The sequence below is a fragment of the Bos grunniens genome, chromosome 19 (genome assembly GCF_055505025.1).
Source record: "Bos grunniens cultivar Pamir isolate PY7600 chromosome 19, Bosgru_T2T1.0, whole genome shotgun sequence".
Taxonomy (NCBI): domain Eukaryota; kingdom Metazoa; phylum Chordata; class Mammalia; order Artiodactyla; family Bovidae; genus Bos; species Bos grunniens.
Genome location: NC_141183.1, coordinates 8,441,631 through 8,463,222, shown reverse-complemented (window position 1 = coordinate 8,463,222; position 21,592 = coordinate 8,441,631). Strand labels below are relative to the sequence as shown.

Genomic DNA, 21,592 nt, shown 5'->3' with positions numbered 1-21,592 from the left:
AGAAGGTGGGCACAGTCAGGCATGGCCCAGGCAGCCCCGAGGCCACCTGAGACCACATGGTGTCTGGTCAGGGGTGGCTCAGACCCCAGCCCCACTCCCTTCTTCTCAGAAAGAGGAGGGATGTATGGCAAAAACCATCACAATATTGTAAAGTAATTATCCTCCAATTAAATAAATAATTTTTAAAGAGAAAAGAAGGAGCCAGGAGAGTGAGCCTGCCTCACCCCCTACCCCTGCAGGACAGGGATCCAGAGAGCCCTGGGCTCACCCTGCTCCCTACCAGCTGTGTAACATCGGGATAATCTTTTAACCTCTCTGAGCCTCGGTTCTCATCTCTGGCAAAATCGAACTTTAGACATACTCTCAAGCCTGTGAGATGACAGGGAAGGCCCAGTAGTGGGACAGGAACCCCAAAGACCCTCACCAACAAGTTCTACACAGAACTCGTGGATCAGGGTTTCTAAAAGTATGGTCAACCATCCAGCCACAGGTGAACCTCCAGCCCAAGTGAAGTCTAGATTCCTGGGCCCTCGTGTAGATCTGCTGATTCAGATCTCCAGGGCCTGGGGCCCCAGACTCTGATTCTGCTTACTCCTCACATGACTCAGATGCACAGGAGAGGCTGTGAGCCTGTGTTCAAAGGGGTGGGGGCCCTGGCCACCTCCCTTTCCCAGCCACTCCCCCAAACCCCACTCTAGAAGACCAGCAGGAATGTGTCCTCTCAAGCCAGCCCTTGGGTTCCCAGAGATCAACTCCAGGGTTGAGGGGCCAGGAAACCTCGTGAAGAATAAAATTAAATGAAAATGAGGTGCTTCAACCAAGATCTCGTTAACCAGCCTGAGACTTTCCACAATTTCCCATCTAATCATTCCTGATCATTAGCACCACATGTGTCAGCATGGGACAGCAGCCCTCACCTTCCTTTTTAATTAGATTTTGTGAAGGTTTTAAATGGCCCCTCCAAACCATTCATTGGTACTCGGTTCCAGGCATGACAGCCCACACCAAGGCTGCCTGCAAACCTTAGTGGCAAGGCTCTGAATCTCTGTTACCAACTGACCTGGGTCCATAGAGACCCGGATGCTCCCAGGGATTCCCTAGGCTGCTGGTGGGGGTCGGGTTGTCAGGGGGCACCTTGGGTGGGGATACCCAGAATCAGACCCCCCAGATAAAGTTTTGAGGGCAGGTCATTATGGAGAAGTGAGCCAGGGAAGGGGAGACAGACCAGAGAGGGCATGTCGTCACCCTGGGGAAACCAGCTGGTGCAGAAGCAGCCTCACAGTTCTCTCCCTGCGGGGGCAAGGGGACCAAGCATGTACATACCACCTCCTGCCAGTCACTGCTTGAGGGCTGCTCCCTGGGACAGCCATGATCTGGTACTTTCCATGGGATGGCAGTGTCGGCTCCAGCATGTGACGGGACTCTTTGAGGGCTGAGCACCATTAGCATCTGCTCCTCAAGAAAGCCAGAGTCAAGGCCCCGTGGATTCAGAGGGGCTGGGGTGGACACCTGGACTCTCACCTGCCTCTGACAGAAACCCCTCAAGGGGCCATGTGGCCAAGGGCATCATCGTAATATTCTCAGCCTCAGTGTCCCCAGTTCAAGGCAATAAACGTTAGGTTTCATCTGCAACCCAAGTTCAAGGTGCCAGGATGCCGGCAAGAGGGACTGCAGCCAGCCACAGGGAACCAGAAGCAGAGACAAGAAGTCAAGTGGGGAGGGCGTCAGGCAGGGGCCAGTCTCCTCTGCTCCATGCTTGGGACTGAGCCAAAGGGGGACCTAGAGAGGCTAGCTGTCACCCAGGCTACTGGTGACATTTCCATTGTGCCTGTCCCTGTATCCCCTGGTGCCAGGCCCATTCCAGTGGCTGTGGCTGCCTTCTCATACCAAGTCACCTTCTGGCTGCGTTCCCCTGCTTGCTGAGCTGGCATGAGCCTAGAAGGGAGGCCTTGGGGGGCTGGGGGCTGCAGGTTACTCAAAGAGCCTCAGTCCCTGGCTCCAGAGAAAACAGCGAGCATGAACGAAGGGGGAATGATGTGGGGAGCAGAGGAGAGACAGGAAGAGGGGTTGGTGCTGGAAAAACGGCATCAGAAAGAAGGAAGGAGACAGACTCCACCCCTCCCCACCTGAGTAGCTGAAAGAGCTAACGGTCTCCCTACCTTCCCCTCTCAGAAAACTGGGTGGATTTTTCCACCGGGATCAGGAAATTTCACTGTAGTGTTTGATGAAGCAAAGTGAGGTCTCTCCCACCACTCAGCCCCTCCCCGCTCACTCATGGCCTCAATCAGTTAGTCCCTCTGCCAGCAAGATATAAATAGCTCCTTCTTTCTTTCAACTCCACAGAGTTGGGGACAGTTGACTCTTTGAAAGTACTCTCATCCAGAGACCTCCCACCCAAGCCTGTCATCCAAATGCAATACCTCACTCTCAACCAGTGCTTGGAGCACAGAGTAAAACAAGAGGGGAGTTTCCATCATTTCAGCTAGAAAAATAGGAGCCCATCAGATGACTGAACCTGGAGCTGCTTTGCACAGGCCCATGGGAGCCACCCATGTTCAGGTTTACCTGATGGACGTCCTGGAATTGTGCAGTGCACAAGCTGGCTGGCCTCCCTGGGCTGCCCTGATCGCTCACACCAGGGGCTGGGGTGGCCCCTTCCCCAAAGGAGTCAGATGAAAACTGGAAAGTGAGACCACGGCTGGGAACACTCTCAAGCCAGAGCCTGTTATCTGAGGCCGTGCACTCAGGCCCGACTGGACCACAGAGCTTGGGCGGCAGCTGGAACCTGCAGACACAGCACTACAGCAATACTGAGCCACGTCACAGCCCCTGGGGCCGTGTGGTGTTCCCTGCAACGCCTCAGGCCTGCCACCTGCCCTGTCACTTCGCTGCCCTCTCTCCAGGCTCATCCCAAGTGTCCTTTCCCCTCTGAGCTCACTGTCTGCACCCCTTCCAAGATCTCACTGACAATGCCTACCCCTCCCCCACCCCATGACAAAAGCTGCGAAACAGCTGATGGAGCCAATAACCGCAAGGGTCGAAAGAGCTAGACGGAGCTGGACCAAGCCTGGGGGGCAGCACCAGGTCCCAGGAGAGGGCTTGACTCCAGACCTGCACATCCTCCCAGACGGTGGGGGGAGGGGACAGGTCACTTGTCTTCTCTGGGTCTCAGTGTCCCCTCCAGTAAAATGCGAGGGTCTGACTTACTGAGACCCGAGGGTCTAGAGGCTGAGACTCCTATTCCATCTCTTCCCCTAGCTGCCTCCAGAGAAATGGAGGTAATGGGAAAGAAAGGACGTGTTCCTACAAAAGCCTGCAGAATCTCCTTAGGGAGAGAGCTGTGCTTTGTTTTGCTAAACCCCTGGGTGGGCCAGAGCATAGTCTTGATGCCCAGAGCAATGAGACAGAGAGAAAGAAAAATGACTCTGCATATTCAACTAGGTAGACTGGAGTTTCCTGGCCCAGCCTGGGAGACCAGGAGCGAGGACAAGGCCTGGGGACACAGGCAGAAGGCAGGACGATGACTCAGAGGGGCTGGACAGGACAGCAATGCTCCACTTCCAAAGGGATGACCTGTGGGGAAGGGTTTCGGGGGGCTCTGAAAGGCAGGGGTCCAAGAGAGAATTGTCATCTGCTCACTGTGCTGAGCAGTGGTCCGAGCCCCATCCCCAAATCCCCCCAACCATGTGTGAGAGTTTAGGGGTAAGGGGTGTCCTTCCCAATAGGTCAATGTGGGAGACATCCAGGAGGATAATTCAATAGAAGCAGATCAGAGCAAGAGGTGTCCAGGGAGACAGACATAAGCCCCCTAGAGTCCTTGGAGATACCTGAGGGTTCTGAATTGCCCTTCATATGAAGGACGAAGACATCCTGCTTTAAAATTGTCAACAGAGGGACCTCCTAGGTGATCCAGTGGTTAGGACTCTGTACTTCCACTGCAAGGGACACGGGTTTGATCCTTGTTTGGGCAACTAAGATTCAGCATGCCATGCAGCATGGCCACACAAAAAAAAAGTCAACAGAGTGACTCCAGACCAGAGGGCTTTTAAATTGGCTCTAAGAAGACTTTTGAGAGTCCCTTGGACTACAAGGAAATCCAACCAGTCCATTCTGAAGATCAGCCCTGGGATTTCTTTGGAAGGAATGATGCTAGCGCTGAAATTCCAATACTTTGGCCACCTCATGCGAAGAGTTGACTCATTGGAAAAGACTCTGATGCTGGGAGGGATTGGGGGCAGGAGGAGAAGGGGACGACAGAGGATGAGATGGCTGGATGGCATCACTGACTCGATGGACGTGAGTCTGAGTGAACTCCGGGAGTTGGTATGGACAGGGAGGCCTGGCGTGCTGTGATTCATGGGGTCGAAAAGAGTCGGACACGACTGAGCAACTGAATTGAACTGAAACTGAAGGAGACAGAGTCCCCTCTCGGATGAGTCTGAAGGCCACCTCCATCGGACTGGACGAAGAGCCCAGGATACCCTCCCAGCACATCGAGCATCTACTCTGAGCATCTACAGATGATGCAGGACTCCAGAAGCTCCCCACCCATCGCTTCCCAAGGAGCTCCAGGGTACTAAGCACGTCTTCTGCCCTGCAGGAGGCAGGGGGCAGGTCCCAGGAAGGAAACAGGCCAAGCAAACAGTCAGTCGGGTTGGCAGGCCCTGCCATGCGATGTGCTCCCTGGATGCCGCCGGCCGGGACCGCAGGCAGAGCAGGCTCCCGAGGCGCCTTGCCCCGGGTCACTTCCCTGCTCTCAGCATCTGCCAAATTGAAATGTATTTAATGTGAGGTCCCTGGCGACACATCTCAGAAGTCACACATGTTCCTTCCGTATTTCCATATCAATAAGGAAAGCTGCGATGCTGAGAGATGCAAAGGGGCCTCACATTTACCGACAAGGGTGCTTCACTGCCCACCGAGGCCCCATCCCTCCCTGATGTGTGCTCTTTCTCCCTCCTGTCCGCCCTTGTCCCCTTTCTCCTCCCCACCCCCACCCTTTCCCACTGGTTCCTGAAAACTGAAGGAGCCCCCACCTCGCCAGATGGAAGAGACCTCCCAGGCACTCGACATGGGAGCCGTGACTTGGTGCTTGTGCAGCTGGAGAAGGGCGTACATTTGTCTCTCTGCACACGGCCACCAAGGAAACCAGCTGGGGCCACGGGAGCTCTGGGCAGCGTGGGGGACAAGGGCAAGCCCTGGCACACCCACCCATCACCAACTTCTGAGAAGAGAAGCTCCGTTAGCACCGAGATCCTGGGCCAGAGACAGCTACGGAGCAGGGCACTATGCCTCTGATATTGAAGTGAAGTCGCTCAGTTGTGTCCGACTGTTTGTAATCCCATGGACTATACAGTCCATGGAATTCTCCAGGCCAGAATACTGGAGTGGGTAGCCTTTCCCTTCTCCAGGGGATCTTCCCAACCCAGGGATCAAATCCAGGTCTCCTGCAGTGCAGGCAGATTCTTTACCAGCTGAGCCACAAGGGAAGCCCTGAGGACTGGAGAGGGAGCATTAGAAAAAAAAAAAAATCCTCCCACCAAACGGGGCCCAACCACAGCAAGAGGGAATTAGGTTAGCCCTCCTCCCGAGTCCAAGTCTCCTCCGCTCAGCCTCCTGCTTCCCCGCATGTGAGGATGAGTGTGCAGAATAGAGAATGAGATGTCTGTCACACTTCTCTTCCCAAACTAGAGAACTTCATCACAAAATAGGAACTGGCCCCCAGGGGAACCCAGAGCCTCCCTAGGGAGAGGCGATGGAAGGCTCCCCTGTCTTTAGGGAAAATCCTGCACCCTGCCCCTCCCCCAGTCAGGTCCTCGTGGGGATGCGCTCCCCTCACAGGCTTGACAGGCAAGGAGAAGACAGGCCACTTCCCTATTTGTGCTCAGACGGTGTTATTGACCAGAGAAGGGCTTTTCTAAGTTATTTTTTCTATTTTTTTTCTAACCCTGAGTGGACTTCCTTCTTCTAGTTCTGCCTTGGGCCTGCACAGATCCTCGGAATAAACACTATCTAACCCCCAACCCCCACCATGACCTCGCTCCCCAGACCCCTTCCAACCGTCCCCCACTTCCAACACATCCTTCCCCGGGCAGCTCCTGGATAGACAGGCTGGCACCTCCTAGGTTGTCTGCGGGGCCGCCATAAGCCCGGGGTCTCCTTTGAGGTGGCATCTCTTACAGGATCGGGATTCTAAACCCCCAACGCAAACCTGGGGCTCTTCCGAGTCCCTGCTACGGGTCTCCCCAGGCAAATCAGCTCAAACCAAGGGCGTGGAAGACACTGAAGGGACAACGAGAAGGAACAACGAGACCTGGGATGGGAAACGGGTCGGAGTCACCTCCCCGGGGTTCCCAGAGGCCCCCGTCCTGGTCCGGCTCCCCTCTCAGCCTTTCCTTCCATATTCCAGGCAGGAAGTTCCCAGCCCAGGGGGCCTGGGAGGTGTGAAAAGACTTGGATACATGTGGGTCTGAGAACTGGTGTCACAACACAGAGGAGACCTGCAGCTCCACCCCCAGGTGGACCAGACAGAAATGCCCACGTGTGTCCACCACAGACACATGCTGGAACCTTCACAGCAGCGCAGTTCAGGAACGTCCCACGCTGGAAACAGCCCAGGGTCCGCCCCGGGCAGAGTGGATAAATACATTGTGTTGTAGTCACACGATGGATGCTGCGCAGCAGTGTCAGCAACCACACGCCAGGAGAGGGGTGAAGCTTACAAACGCAATATGGAGAGAAAAAGGCGCAGGCAACTGAACACCTGCCAGGGGGTGCCATCCTCATAAAGTCCGAGGGCGACGCCCCTCTGTGTTATTAGACGACAGGTCCCAGCGTCCGAGGGGAAGTGCAAAGTGGAAGGAAGCCTGAGGGTGCTTCTGGGGACGGATGACGCCCTGTCTCTGGATCTAGGTTGCTGAGTGCCTAGACAGGTTCAGTTTCTGAATACTATACTCTGATAGAAAAGGGCTTCCCTGGTGGCTAGGACGGTAAAAAATCCGCCTGCAGTGCGGGAAATCTGGGTTCGATCCCTGGGTCAGCAAGATTCCCAGGAGGAGGGCATGGCAACCCACTCTGGTATTCTTGCCTGGAGACTCCCCATGGACAGAGGAGCCTGGCGGGCTACAGTCCATGGGCTGCAGAGAGTCAGACATGACTGAAGCGACTAAGCACACACAGCACATACTCTGATGGAAAGTTTAAACATGTGCAACACACACACACACACACGCCTCTAGTCTAACTGAGGGACCCTGGGCAAGTCCTTTCCCCTTGGTAGCTCTGCTCTTCCCTTAGACACAAGATCTAGGTTGGAGCTGGGCCCCTTGTCCCCATGCTGGGCAAAAATGCATAGCACAGAGCAGAGCAAGACCCTCACAAGCCCTGGTCCTCTGAGCACTGCCAGGATGGGGGCCACCGTCAGGGAGATGAGCACACCCACACACCCCTCCTCCAGCCCCTGATTCCCACCTCCTGGATCCCTGCCCTTTCAGAGGTCAGCTTGCCCAAGCCCCCTGCGGTAGCCCGCCCAGACAGACACGCCCCCTTGCCCACAGTGGCCCCCAGGTAGCCTGAACATCGCTCCTTATACCCCACCCCGGACTCTCAACCTCCCCCCACCCGTCCCCAAGCTACCCTTCATGGGCACCTTCACAACTGCCTCAGCCCCTCCTCAAATCTCAATCCTCAGGAGTCTCCCACGCAGAGATTCCAGGTTCTAGCACCTCCTTGGTCCTCTTCCCTAAACATCCTCTCCTGCATCTCAGACTCAGCACATCCCATAAATGTTTGCAGAGCTCACACTCTCTGCCAGAAGCTGCTCAAGACCCTTCATCTATGTTATCTTCATGCCCCCTCATGCAATCATGGGGAAGTGGGCATTGTTAGCCCCGTTTACCGGAGGAGAAGACGGAGGCTCAAAGAGACCGAGGGACCTCCATGAATCAGAGAAGGGACAGATTCACTTACATTCAGGTTTGAATGACTAATAAATGTGAAATTCCTGCTGGGAGTGTTTTGCAAGTTTAGAGAAGTACATGTTAAACTGAAGGCATGAATCTAAAGAGGAGACACCAGATGGCAGAGTAAGTGCCCCTTAGAGGACCCACCCCAGACAACAACCCGTCCTACTGGAGGGCTTACCCATCACTGGGAAGAGGGGAGTCAGAAAGATGAGGCCTAGGGATTTGAGAAGGTGGGTGTCAGACGAAGACTTTCTGGGGAGTGGGGGGAAGGGGAGAGTCCACAGAGCAGCCCCCTGAACAGTTCCAGAAACCCCCCTTGCCTCAGTTTCCCCACTACGTCCCTCCTTCTCACAGTTACTGGGAGAGCCCCCGTGACACACGAGCAGGACCTTCTGAACCGCTCTCCATTCTTCCTTGAGCAGGATGGAGAGGGGCAGGACCCACCTTCAGGAGGAGGTCTCCCAGACCGTCACCCGGTCACACCCTGCGCCACGTGAGCTCATCCAACCTGACCCCTGAAAACAGTCACTCCTCTCCTTCTCCACGAGTGAGTTAAGTGACCTGGCCAACGGCACACAGCTGGTAGGTGATGAACCAGGTACAAACCAAGCCCATCTGGTCCCCAGAGCCCACGCTCTGAACCTCCATTCCCCTGCCTTGCAAGTATCACGTGGGCAGGGACGAAGGACCACAGAGCTTGGAGATAAGACACGTGAGCCCACGGCCAGTCTCCCCTGTGCTGTGGCCGCAGCCTGGGCCAAAGGGGCAGACAGCATGTGTCTGAAAGAGACGGGGGTCATATCCAGAGACCCCGAACTGCCCCACCAGTGGAGCAACACAGGCCGCCCCTTGTGATGCCGGGGCGCTCCTGGCTCAAAGGCCCTTCCTAACCTGGGAACCTGGGCCAGAAGGAGGCTGATGAGTACAGCCAGGTCAAGAGCTAAAGCCCCGACCATTCACACGTCCACCAACAAGGTGGCCAGACCCACAAGACAGAACCCCAGAAAGACTCCTGCAGGGTGAGGCTCAAAGGACCCCAAACCCCTACATCCCTTTCTCCACCAAGATACCTTCTGTGCGGATGGTGAAGGGCGAGTCCCCCGGGCGCCGGGCCGAAAACTGGCCTCCCAGAGACGTCATCAGGAAGCAGAGAGAGAAGAAGCCGATGCCCAGGACAAAAAGCCTGCGGAGAGCAATAGGGCAGGTCAGCACATGCACTCCAATGCCATAAGGGCTTCCTACAAATGAATGAGTGAGGAAGGGATGGATAAATGGAGGAGTAAAAGATCAGGGGGCTGAGCTCCCGGGCCAGTAGGTCTCCCATCACACAGGATAAAGAAAGCTGGACTACAGAGAAGTGACCATGAGCCACACACGAAAAACCACGGAGGACACTGAGACATACAAGGTATGAGGTCGGGCAGCTCCTAGCCTCCAGACAGAAGCTGGCCCCTGACAGCAGAGGTCCTCACAGTGTGGTCCCCAGGCCAGCAGCATCAGCATCAGCTTGGACACATTAGAAATGCTCGTTCCTGGGCCCCAGTCCCCGGCTTAGGGAATCACACACTCTGGGAGGGGGATAAACAGTGTGTTTGAACAGGCTCTCCTGGTCACCCAGATACACGCTCAAGTTTGAGGACCACTGGTATAGGTGAAGACAGCAGAACCTGATGCCCGCTAGAGGGCGAGTAATTGGTCCAGACAAAACCCACCTGGATCCCATCAATCACCTGGAACATGGTCAGCTCCTGCACACACAGGCCTTGCTGCTGCAACCAGTCATAAGCTCACTTGAACACAGCCTTGTCATGTTCAGGGTTGGGGTAGGGGTGGAGGGGAGGCTCCCATTACTACCAGATGGTAAGGTCTAGAAGGGCAGGGTCATGTGGCCACCCTGTGTCCAGACTCTCCCTAACCCACAGCTTCACCAGGCAGGCACACGGGACCTTGCACCATAGAATGGTCAGAGTAAGTCAACCCCTGTGTAAGGAGTGTCACACAAGTGTGTGCTGTCACAGTGTTCCGGGGAGTTGACCAAAACACAACTGTTTATACTTCAACACATAGCACTTGATTACATGCCAAGTGGCACTAGGGAATCTCCAAGGGGACACCCAGCAGGGAACCCACCCTCACGTCTGGTCAGGCTCCTGCTGCTTCTATACTATATTCTGGGCCAGTCCGGCCTTAGGGCAGCAGAGGTGGAGGCTGTTCTGGGACCTTGAGTCTATTTGAAGACTTGACGAGCTGGCAGAGCTGAAAGGGGAGCTGCCTCCCTCCAGGTCAGGGTGAAGAACCCCACTTCTGGTGGAGCCAGCCTCACCATGGGGAACCCCACAAGTCACGCCAGAGACCTCCATCCCCCCACCTCCACCCCCATCCTCAAACCCCACATTTGTTTGTATCTCTTTATGCATTTTAATCTTCATTATCTGAAACTGGCAGAGCAGTATTTAATTAAAATTTGGTCCATTAAAGAAAACACATAATTGTGGAAGAAAATAAAAGCACAACAAAATTCCCAACCCATATTTAAAGGAAGCCGTTAGAGACTAAATCAGAGAGGGGAGCAGAACGAACCCCAAAGCAGAGATGGAAAAAGGGAGCTTCCCCCAGCTCCCTCACCTCCCAGAGACCCCTCACTGAATTCCACCAAGCCTGGGGGTGGGGCTCTGGCCCTTGGATCCCCAAGATGAAGCCAGGCTGGTCTCAGGCTAGCAGTCAGAGGGACATTGTAGGGGGAGGGTGGTCACACACCCAAGAAGATCCTGGAGAAAAGCAGTTTGTCCCCCCAGCTTGAGGACAAGGATGGATCTCTCCAAGTTTCTTGTTCCCCATCCCTCCCTCCCCTTCCCCAGCTGTGGGGTACTCATATTTAGAACTGGACTGCCAGGGTCCAAAAACCTCCTATGAGAAGGTACCTAGGCCTTTAGCACAGAACCTCAATCCCCAATACCTCATCTGCATCTCTCTGTGCCAGACCGCAGTCCTGGGGCCATTTACAGTAGGTTCAAATTAAGATGATTTTGTCCACCCTCGTATCTATTCAAGCAACATTCCAGAAGCAACTAGGGAGTAAGGACCCTGCCAGAGACTCTGGAAAACCAACAAGAGCAGTCTGCCCTGGAGGATGAACAAATAGAAGTGATATGGTTGGAGGCTGTAAACACAACACCACCACGCCCAACCATGTGAAACGGATTTGAAGACTTCACTGGTGGCTGTGGGTCTCTGGGCAGCCTAGGATTACCCTGAGGTGAAATTACATAACCTGAGGGGGAGGGAAGGGGAACCTAGGCAATCCCACCTCTGAATCCTGTTTCTAGGAAAGAGCCAGAAAGAGCCACAGGGGCAGGACTCCAGAGGGAAAGGAGCTTAAGCGAGCTGGTGCTGTCCGTGGTGCTGCGGTCGGCCACCACCTTCAACCGTGCTGCAAAATGTCCAGCCAAGCTGGGGTCAGCGGCTGGGCTTCCCATGGCCTGGAGGGATAGGCCAACATTGGGTGGGAGAGACAGGGCTGAGGACTGTCTGGTTGGCTAGGAATTTGAGGATTTCCCTGGAGGAACCAAGTCCTTTCCAGAGATGATAGCTTCCCACCCTGCTTTGCAGGGGAACTTTAGGGGGGTGGGGGCTTTTGACACGCCCCATCACCTGCCCAAGGCTCTACCCTGGAGACCCCCGGTTCTATAGTCTTTTTGCATCCTCTGGACACTGGAGGTCCAGCTTGATCCTTATTGCCCTATAGGCTGTCTCCTCAACTCTGCACAATAGGCCGGGGGTGAGGGGTGGGAGCAAGGGGTGGAGGCAATGGGGAGGTGGGAACCACGGTCTCCCCATCTGGAGTGGGGAGCATAGGAGGGGTCCCCTGTCTCCGCCTCAGGTCTGGAGCGGAGGGGCTCAAATCCGGCCCCTCCAGCACCCCAAACTTCAGGCATCTCTGCCTATACAGTTCCCACCCCCACAGGCTCCCTCTGCACCCAAATCCCACCTGTGACCGCATCCGGAGTCAGGCCACCCCCTTCTCCGCCCCGGTCCCGCAGCTCCCTCCGTCGCGACCTCCGCCGTCCAGCCCCTGGACGAGATGACACCCTAATTCTGCTAGGCGCTCATCGCTTAGCGCCCCAACCCTGGCTGCAGGCCCAGCTCCGACGGCATTTGGGAGGAGCGGCAGCTGCCCGGGAACCGCCAGGCTCTGGGGGTCCCTGGGGTGGGACCCGCAGAGCCCAGCCAGCCCCTCGGAGTCCATAGCCCTGCCTGGCCTGGACCGCCCAGGTGGGAGTAGGAGGTCGGTCTTGTCTTCCATCCTGCCTCCACGCTCTGGCCACCCCTCCACCCTTCAGTGCCGCCCCTGCCCCAACCTCTCCAAGGCCCGCGATCGGGCATCGAATTCCCAGGTCGGGGGGGGGGGGGGTCTTTGCCACAGTCTCGGGGCCCTCCCGTGGGACAGAGGCCCGCACCCCGCCGAGAGAAAAGGAGTGCGAGCAGGAGGCGGGGTCAAAGAGGGCAGCTCGGGCTGAGGGGGTGGGCGGGCCGGCCGGGTCCGGGTGCCGCCCCACTCCGAGTGCTAACTTTGCCGCGGGGGTGGGGCCGATCGCGAGGTGGGGAAGCACCGGAGAGGCAGGGAAGGGGCGCCCTGGCTGGGGCAACTTCCCCGGCCCAGGACCACAACATGGGTGATTTCTGCCCCCTTTCCCACCTTCGCACCCCGAGTCCGAATCTAGACCAAACTCGGTCCACGTTCCAGAATCACACACCCTCCCCACCCGAACGGGACCCCAGCTCCACGCCTTTCCCAGCCTTGCTGGCCAGCATCAAGGGTGAGAGCACAAACTGCCCCGCTCTGCTACTGGGACAGTCACAGTCACCCTAGGGACAGGCACCCTCGCAGAGACTGACCTCGCCCACCTACCCCGCGCCCCCTTGGAGAAAAAGCCCTCCCAGCGCCAACGGGAAAGAACTTTACCGAAAGGGTCTCAGGGTGACCAGGCATCTTCTGACCATTATCTTCCCATCGGGGTTGACTGTGATCATTGTTCAAACTTGTCCGGGCTAGAAGCCGAGGGCGAGGCCAGCAGGACGGTCCCGAGCTCGGCTCTGGCCACGTCCTGGCCGAGAACCCTCTGCGGGCCGAAGCCGGGTCCGAGCGAGGCGAGGAGGGGGCGCGGGGGCCCGGCGGCTTCGCGGCCCGCGGGGTCGGCGGGGGCTCGGCGGGCAGGGGCCGGGTAGCGGCGCGGCTGCCGGAGGCCGGTGAGGGCGCCTGGCCGGGCCGTCTCTGCGTCTCCGCCCTCCCCGCTTCACATTCTGGAGGCCGGGAGGCGGCGCGCCCCCAGACCGCCGGCCGCGCGTCTGCCTGCTCGGGCTCTCTCGCAGGGCGGGACGGCGCCGCGACGCGCAGACGGGCTCCCCGCCGCGGGCGCCCTCATCCCCGCCCGGGCCCGCGCCCTCGGTGCCGGCTAGCGGCGGCCCCGGCCCCGCGCCCCGGCCCCCCGCGCCTCCGGGCCGCGCCGCTTCCCGGCCGCGTACCGCGCCGCGCCCATGGCCCCCGGCGAGGGCGCCCCGCGCCCGCGCTGCCGCCCGCTCTCTCCGCTGCCCGCGCTCGAGTGTCCGGTGTCCAGCCCCGCGCTGCGTTACGCCCGGAGGCGCCGCATTGTTTCCTCGGAGGAGGCGGCCGAGTAGCGGCTGGGGCGGCCCGGGAGCGGCCGCCACGCTTCCTCGGCGCGCCGGCGCCACCTCGTGGCCGCGGCCCAGCGGCGCTCTCTCCATGCCCGAGGTGGGGCGCCGGGGTGGGAAGGCGGGCGGCGGGCGTCCCTGAGCCTCCTTCCAGCCCTGCAACTTCCCTAGGCCCCGCTTTCGGAAGCATGCCGGGTGCCACCAGCTCTGAGGGCCGAGGTCTGCTTCAGGATCCTACAGAGCACAGAGGAGGTCGGCGCTAGGAGGAGGTTGTCCCCTTATGCCCGGTGCCAGGGTCCTCCCTTGGGTCGCTGCCCCTGCCTCTGCGGCCACAGGGGTTCTGCATCGGCCCCTTCACACCCACGATTTCGCTTTGCAACCTTCACCCATCCTTTGGCTCTCTCTGGACAGAGACTGCAGCAGGTCTCCTTTGCTTCCTTTTTTTGAACACGGCCTGTGACACTGAGGCTCTTTCTCTGAGCCCAGAAACAGGAGCAGGTGGGTGCTCTGTAGGCTTGGGTTCCAGTCTCAGACCTTCCGTTAACCAGTGGGTGATACCTGAAAGTCAAGGGAACTCCTCGGTTTCCCTCATCCTGCCCCACCCCACCACATGGCTCAGCGGTAAAAAATCCACCTGCAATGCAGGAGCCGCGGGAGACACGAGTTCGATCCCTGGGTCAGGAAGATTCTCCTGGAGGAGGAAATGGCAACCCACTCCAGTATTCTTGCCTGGAGAATCCCATGGTCAGAGGAGCCTAGCCAGGCTACAATCCACAGGGTTGCAAAGAGTCTGACACGACTGAAATGACTTGGCAGGTACACGTGAGGTTCACTAAAGCTCCTTCCAACTCCAGGAAGCATGCATGTCCTCCCTTCACCCCCACCCACCCTGCCTCCACTTCTTGACCCTGGAGAGGTGTTTGCCTTTGCAGAGAGGGGTCAGTGGCCCCTGTGAGCACCCCGAGCAAGAACCAAGCCTGGATCTGAGGATGATGCTCAGGCAGGAAGGGCACTTGCCAGACCAGCTTGGCCAGGCACAGCCAGGGAAGGCCCAGGCTGGGAAGAGCCCAAGGCCTCAGGCCATGTGAAGAAGGACATGGATGACCCCGAGGGCCTTTCCAGAAGAGGAAACCTCTATATTGGTCCATCCAGTCCTTGTCTGGTCCAACCAGGCCCCTGCCTCCTCCCCTCCCACGCCCCACCCCCTTGCTGCTTGCCTAGCCCACCCCCAGCCCCGATCAGAGCCATTTCTCACCGGCTGTGCCTCACAGTCTGCCTTTCCTGCTCCTTCCTCATCGAAATTCACCTGTCCAGTGTTCCATTACCTCATCGCCTTGCTCGCCACTAATGTGAAAGCCGATGATGAATTGGTGTTGGCGGATTAATGTGTTAACTCCAGCTGGGTGACAAATTTGCATTGAACAAGGACGTGCTGACCGGGCCTTGGTGAGGAAGAATGACAAATGGTGGCAGGAAATTTGGGCATCACGGCAGGCTGGCCAAGGAGATCTCTGAGGGCAGGGATCTAAATCATTTTGTTCCTGGACCCTTACATCTGCTGTGCACTCAGGCAATAACCGAAGCCTTGAATGTCACGGCAAAAGCCACAGCCACACTCAGGCATGAAATGTCCTGCAGATTGTGTGCAAGCTCTGGGCACTTGGTTGGCATTTTAGGCCACAAGGCACAGTCATGCCTGGTGTGGCTCATGGGAGGAAGTGGCCTTCTCTCAATCAGAAGCCTGATTTCTGAAGGTGACAGAGGGTACCCTCCCACCCTGGGTCTTGCCCTCTTGGACATGGCTTCAAGATGGGCTGTGAGAAAGCACCCACTGCCTTTACAGGCTCGAGCCAGGCAGGGAGGCTGGGGGCAGACAGTGAAGGACACCGAGCCAGACCACCCTGCTGCCTCTGCCTTTCGGAGTCTGCGTGCCCTTTGTCAGCCTCTGCAGCGTAGCTCAGTGTATGTGGCTCGGCTTGCTGTCCACCGTGCTGCAGACCTTCGGAGAAAACTTGTGAGTCCCCACACAGGGGTCACCGGGCACCTCGGAGCCCTCCCAACCGGTTGGCTATGACTTTTCTTGTTATTGTCCACCTGAAGCCGCCACCACTGGTACCTAGGGCTGTTCCCCGGGTGTTCACCTCTACATGCCAGCAGGCACATCGCTGAGAATACATCCCGTGCTGCCTGAGGCTTTCTTCCTGGCCATGGGAATATGCCTAAACATGGGCCAGGTGGAAGTGCCAGGGAATTCCTGCCCCAGAAGCAGCCTTCAAGGAATAGATGCCCACTTCCCCCTCTCAGGTAAGTCTACATTGGTTCCCTGAGTTCCAGCTGCCCGAAGTGGTAACCCGCTCTGTCATGCACCCCATGGTGCCTTCCTTCCTCCCCTGCCTCACCCCCACTCCTTTTTCCTGGGGTCACTTCCTAAATAAATGTGTGACTCCTTCTCTAGCAGTCCAGTGGTTAAGACACCACACTTCCACTGCAGGGAGCACAGGTTCCCTAATCAGCAAGGAGACAGCAAGGAGATCCAACCAGTCCATCCTAAAGGAAATCAACCCTGAATATTCATTGGAAGGACTGACGCTGAAGCTGAAGCTCCCGTACTTTGACCACCTGATGTGAAAAGTCAACTCATTGGAAAAGACCCTGATGCTGGGAAAGACAGAAGGAAAAAGGAGAAGGGGGCAACAGAAGATGATATGGTTACATAGCATCACCAACTCAATAGACATGAGTTTGAGCAAACTCCAGGAGATAGTGAAGGACAGGGAAGCCTGATGTGCTGCAGTCCATGGGGTCACAAAAAGTCAGACACGACTTAGTGACTGAACAACAAGGGCCATGCAAAGAAGGGAAGGAAGCTATGTAGTCTCCTAGGGATGCTATAATAGTCTACCACAGACTGAGGGGCTTCAAAGCATGTATATTTATTCTCAGGAATCCCCTGTGGTCCACTGGTTCAAGACTCGGCACTTGCATTGCAGGAGGCCCAAGTTCAATTCCTGGTCAGGGAACTAAGATCCTGAATGGTGTTCAGTGTGGCCAAAGAAAGAAAGAAATATATTCTCTTACAGTTCTGGAAGCCAGAAGTCCTAAATCAGGTGTTGGTAGAGTCAGTTCCTTCTAGAAGCCCTGAGAGAGACTGTCACCTGCCCCTCTGCTGGCTTCTGGCAGCACCCAGGAGTCCTTGGCATCCTTGGCCTATAACTGCATCTCTCCAGTCTCTGCCTTTGTCTGTCTCCTTGAAAGAAAATCTCTGACAAACCTAGACAGCACATTAAAGAGCAGAGACATCACTTTGCTGACAAAGGTCCATCTAGTCAAAGCTATGGTTTTTCCAGTAGTCATGTACGGATATGAGTTGGACCTTAAAGAAGACTGAGAGCTGAAGAATTGATGCTTTTGAACTGTGAAGCTGGAGAAGACTCTTGAGAGTCCCTTGGCTAGCAAGGAGATCAAACCAGTCACTTCTAAAGGAGATCAGTCCTGAATATTCATTGGAAGGACTGATGCTGAAGCTGAAGCTCCAATATTTGGCCACCTGATGCAAAGAGCTGACTCATTGGAAAAGACTGATGCTGGGAAATATTGAAGGGGATGACAGAGGATGAGATGGTTGGATGGCATCACTGACTCAGTGGACATGAGTTTGAGCAAATTCTGGGAGATGGTGATGGACAGGGAAGCCTGGTGTGCTGCAGTCCATGGGGTCACAATGAGTCGGACAGTAGCACCTGCCTGGCCTGTCTCTGTGTCTGTGCCCTCTCCTCTTATCAGAAGGTCCCCAGTCATTGGGTTCAGGTTCACAGTAATCCCGAATGACCCCATCTTAACTATTTACATCTGAAAAGAATTTATTTCCAAATAAGGCTATCCTCAGGTTCCAGATGAACATGAATGGGGGCTGGGTAAGGGGGTACTGTTCAGCCTACCTCAGGGACCTAGTAGAAAGGGGCTGGAGTGATTAGAGACCACCAGAAAAACAGAAGTCCCTAAGGAGGGACGTGTCACCATCGCTTTGTGTGACTGTGGGCCGTTATTTCAAGGGGGTTAGAAACCTGGGCTTCTTTTGTGTAGTCACATCATTTACAAATGTAGATCAATATTTTTAGTTTTTGTTTTTTTGTTTTTTTGTTTTTGCCACACTGAGAGGCACGCTGGATCTTAGTTCCCCAACCAGGGATCAAACCCCAGCCTCCGTCTTGGAAGTGCTAAGTCAACCTCTGGACCACCAGAGAAGTTCCTCAATATTTTAGGTGAAAATGAAAGTGAAAGTCACTCAGTCATGCCCAGCTCTTTGCGAGCCCAAAGGACTATTCAGTCTGTGGAATTCTCCAGGCCAGAATACTGGAGTGGGTAGCCTTGCCCTTCTCCAGGGGATCGTCCTATCCCAGGGATCAAACCCAGGTCTCCCGCATTGCAGGCAGATTCTTTACCAGCTGAGCCACAAAGGAAGCCCAACATTTTAGAACATTGTACAAAAACGATAGGATCCATCGGAGGTCTGATGTCAGCATCCCCCTGCAGATGTCACCTGAAGGCAGAGCAGGCAGCCTGCCAGCCCTGCCCACCCCTCAGTCCAGCTTCCCTGAGGCCAGGGCCCCAACCCCAGCAAAGACACAGTTCTGCCCCAGGAAGGACAAGAGTCCTAGTGGCTCTAGGGGCTCCCTGGGGGCTTCCCTGGCCCATCATGGACCCCCCCGGAGCCTCCAGAGACATCACAGCTTTGACCACATACCCACCTGTTCAAGGCTTCCAGGTGGCTTCTGGGAGCTCACAGGGGCCTGGGGTGGAAAGAGAAGAGAAAGAAACGCAAGGTTTGTGGTGTCTGAAATCCCCATTTAATGTGCTCCGACTGCCGCTGCAGATAGCACATTAAGAGGCAATAGGCCATTGTCCTTTGCCGGGGAGCAGAGCATTAATAATGTCATAACACGTTTACCGACACCCTGCACAAATCATCAGCTGCCTTGCCAGGCAGGAACAAGCAGCCGCGAGCCGGCCAGGGCGGCTGAGGCGCGGGGAGAGCTGTTGCTCCAATGCATATTTCATGCTTTCTGTTTCACAACATTTAGGTTAATCCTCCGATGGAAAAGCAGCGTCTGGGGTTTATTTTTATTTATGCCGGAAGGCCATTCTGCCGCACAGCTTGTGGGAGCCGGGAGCACAGCTATTTTATTTTCTTATTCCTCAGGGAAGTTCACGGCTATGTCTATGTCTGTGCGTGTGTGTGTGTGTGTGTGTGTGTGTGCATGGACAGGCAAGGAAGCCTGGGATGGACTAGACAGGGGACCCTCCCAAGTGGACCCCATCCCAGCACTGGAGACAAAGGCGAGCTCGTCATTTAACTTGATCATGAGATTCCATTTATTGAGCACCTAGTAGTGCCTAGAAATGATTCAGGGATTCTAAATCTTGTTACCATGGCTGAAAGTGAAAGTGAAAATGTTAGTCATTCATTTCCAACACCTTGCAACCCCATGGACTCTAGCCCACTAGGCTCCTCTGTTCATGGGATTCTCCAGGCAAGAATACTGAAGTGGGTTGCCATTTCCTTCTCCTGACCCAGGGATCGAACCCAGGGCTCCTGCATTGCAGACAGATTCTTTACCATCTGAGTCACCAGGGAAGCCCGTCACCATGGCTACATGGCTATTTTATTTAAATCTTCTTTAGTAGGGCAATTAAAAAAAAAAATAACCCCTTTAAAAAAAATAGAAAAGGGATTTCTTTGGCAGTCAGTGGTTAAGACTCTGAGATTTCACTGCAGGGGGCACAAATTCAATCCCTGGTCAGAGAACTAAGATCCTGCATGCCATGGGGCATAGCCAAAAAAAAAATGACCCCTTTTCTTTCTGGACAGGTTCCCCAGATGCATCACAGGTCACTGTAGGAATACGGTAGCAGTTATCTGGGGTGAGTAGAATCATGGTCTCTGAAGATGACCATATCCAGATCCCAGGAACCTGTGAATGTGTTATGCTACATGGCAAAAGGAGATCAAGGTTGCAAGTGGAATTAAGGTTGTAAATCAGGGATCCTTAAAATAAGGAGATCATCCTGGATTATCTGGTAGGCCTAATGTCATCACAAGGGTCCTTAAATATGTTAGAAGGAGGCAGCATGAAAAAGACTCGACCAGACACTGATGACTTTGAAGATGGAGAAAGAGGCCACAAGCCACAGAATGCGTGTAGCCTCTGGAAGCTGAAAAGGGCAAAGAAATGGATTCTCCCCAGAGCCTCCAGAAAGAAGACAGCCCTGCTGTCACCTGGACTTTAGCCCCACGAGATGCATTTTGGACACTCAGTCTCCAGAACAGCAAAATGATACATCTGTGTAGGTTTCAGTCACTACATGTGTGGCTATTTGTTATAACCACATACTGTCTGAAAAGGGCCACCACTGCCAGATACTGCAAAGCTTGATGCTCGCCATGCATACACTCCACTTCACTGATGGGGAAACAGAAGTTCAGAGAGGTAAAGTATCTTGCTCAAGGGTTCACTGCAGATCTAGCTTCCAAATTCAAGCCTGGCAGACCTCAGAGCCCAGCTCACTCATTGCTTTCAAAACCCTGGTCCAGGGTCCTGGGAGACTAACTTGAGCAGGCATCCTTCAGAGAATGCAGCCCCCAGGAATAAAGCTCCCCACCTCCAAGAGCTGCTTGTTGACACAGAAAACCACCCAGCTGCCTCGGTTTTCCCCTTCTGCTCCCCAAACACCCCTGGATCATCTCAAAAGAACAACTGCCCAAAGGCTCCTCTCTCTGGTTTCTGCTCAGGCAAAGCTGATGCAGAATTTCATGTCTCAGAGGATTTCAAGTTCTGTCTCAGACCAGCTTGGAATCTGTCCCCTTTTAGCAAGATCTCCTAGCATCCAACCCCATGTGAGATCATCCCCTTGAGAGACAACGACCTCTCAACACCTGGGAGTGCGGCAAGGGGTACATGCCCCCTCGTGACTCCCTCCCCACTTCATTAGTCCTCCTCCGCTTCTGCCTCCATGCCGCAGCTTGTGGTGGGAGAGCAGTGACCCTTTCTAGATCCCTGAGAGGTGTGAGGAGGCGGCAGATGTGGGAGGGTAACGATGCACTCCTCCCAACCAGGAGAAGGATTTTTTATCTCTTTGTTTCAACAGTGTGCCCCAAATGTCCTGGACAGTATCTAATACAAGTTACATCCAGTAGAGAAGGGTTTTTTGTTTTGGCCAAGTGTAGCAAGTGGGATCTTAGTTCCCTGACCAGAGATCTAACCAAAGTCCCCTGCGTTGGAAGCTCGGAGTCATAACTACTCACTGGGCTGCCAGGAAAGTCCCTACATCCAGCAGAGAAATTTTGAATGAGTGAATATGTACAGGGACAGGGAAGTTTCTAAGCCCACCCTGACATGTGATCAGCTGGAGCCATCTCTCATTTTGCCTTCTTCACCCCACTTTTACTTTACAGGCCCCCTTCCCTTCATGAAATAGTCACTCCCATGCCATCCAAAGAGTTCCCTCCCCATCTGGTTTCCCTGTGCAAGTCCCCACTCACTCTGAGTATCACCCCCAGGGTCAGCCTCCCTGTGCTGCGTGCATGCTCAGTGACTTCAGTCATGTCTGACTCTCTGCGACCACATAGACTGTAGCCCACCAGGCTCCTCTGTCCATGGGATTTTCCTGGCAAGAATACTGGAGTGGGTTACCATGCCCTCCTCCAGGGGATCTTCCCGACCCAGGGATCGAACCCTCCACTCCTGCGTTTCCTGCATTGTAAGCGAATTCTTCATCAGAGAAGCCCTCTCCCTGTGCTATTCCTGGCTACAGAGAAGGCAATGGCAACCCACTCCAGTACTCTTGCCTGGAAAATCCCATGGACGGAGGAGCCTGGGGGGCTGCAGTCCATGGGGTTTCGAAGAGTCGGACACGACTGAGCGACTTCACTTTCACTTTTCACTTTCATGCATTGGAGA

At 55.4% G+C, this 21,592-nt stretch overlaps 1 protein-coding gene across 6 annotated transcripts in view; it reads right to left on the bottom strand.

Annotated features, from left to right (window-relative positions):
• MGAT5B (alpha-1,6-mannosylglycoprotein 6-beta-N-acetylglucosaminyltransferase B) overlaps nucleotides 1–21,592 on the bottom strand; it is an 81,038-nt gene that overhangs the window by 53,561 nt on the left and 5,885 nt on the right. For 3 of the 6 annotated variants that reach the window (XR_015147218.1, XR_015147217.1, XM_086356330.1), the window contains exons 2-4: nucleotides 18,383–18,424; nucleotides 12,928–14,192; nucleotides 9,035–9,147 (exon numbers count right to left, since the gene is read on the bottom strand). Coding sequence is in view for 4 of the 6 variants with exons in the window: in XM_086356330.1 (XP_086212456.1) it covers nucleotides 9,035–9,147; nucleotides 12,928–12,995 (181 nt within the window). In the remaining 2 variants the exon portion in view is untranslated. Of the gene's footprint in view, nucleotides 1–9,034; nucleotides 9,148–12,927; nucleotides 14,193–18,382; nucleotides 18,425–21,592 lie in introns of those variants that run through there. The other 3 variants (XM_086356329.1, XM_086356328.1, XM_086356327.1) reach the window with 3 other exon arrangements.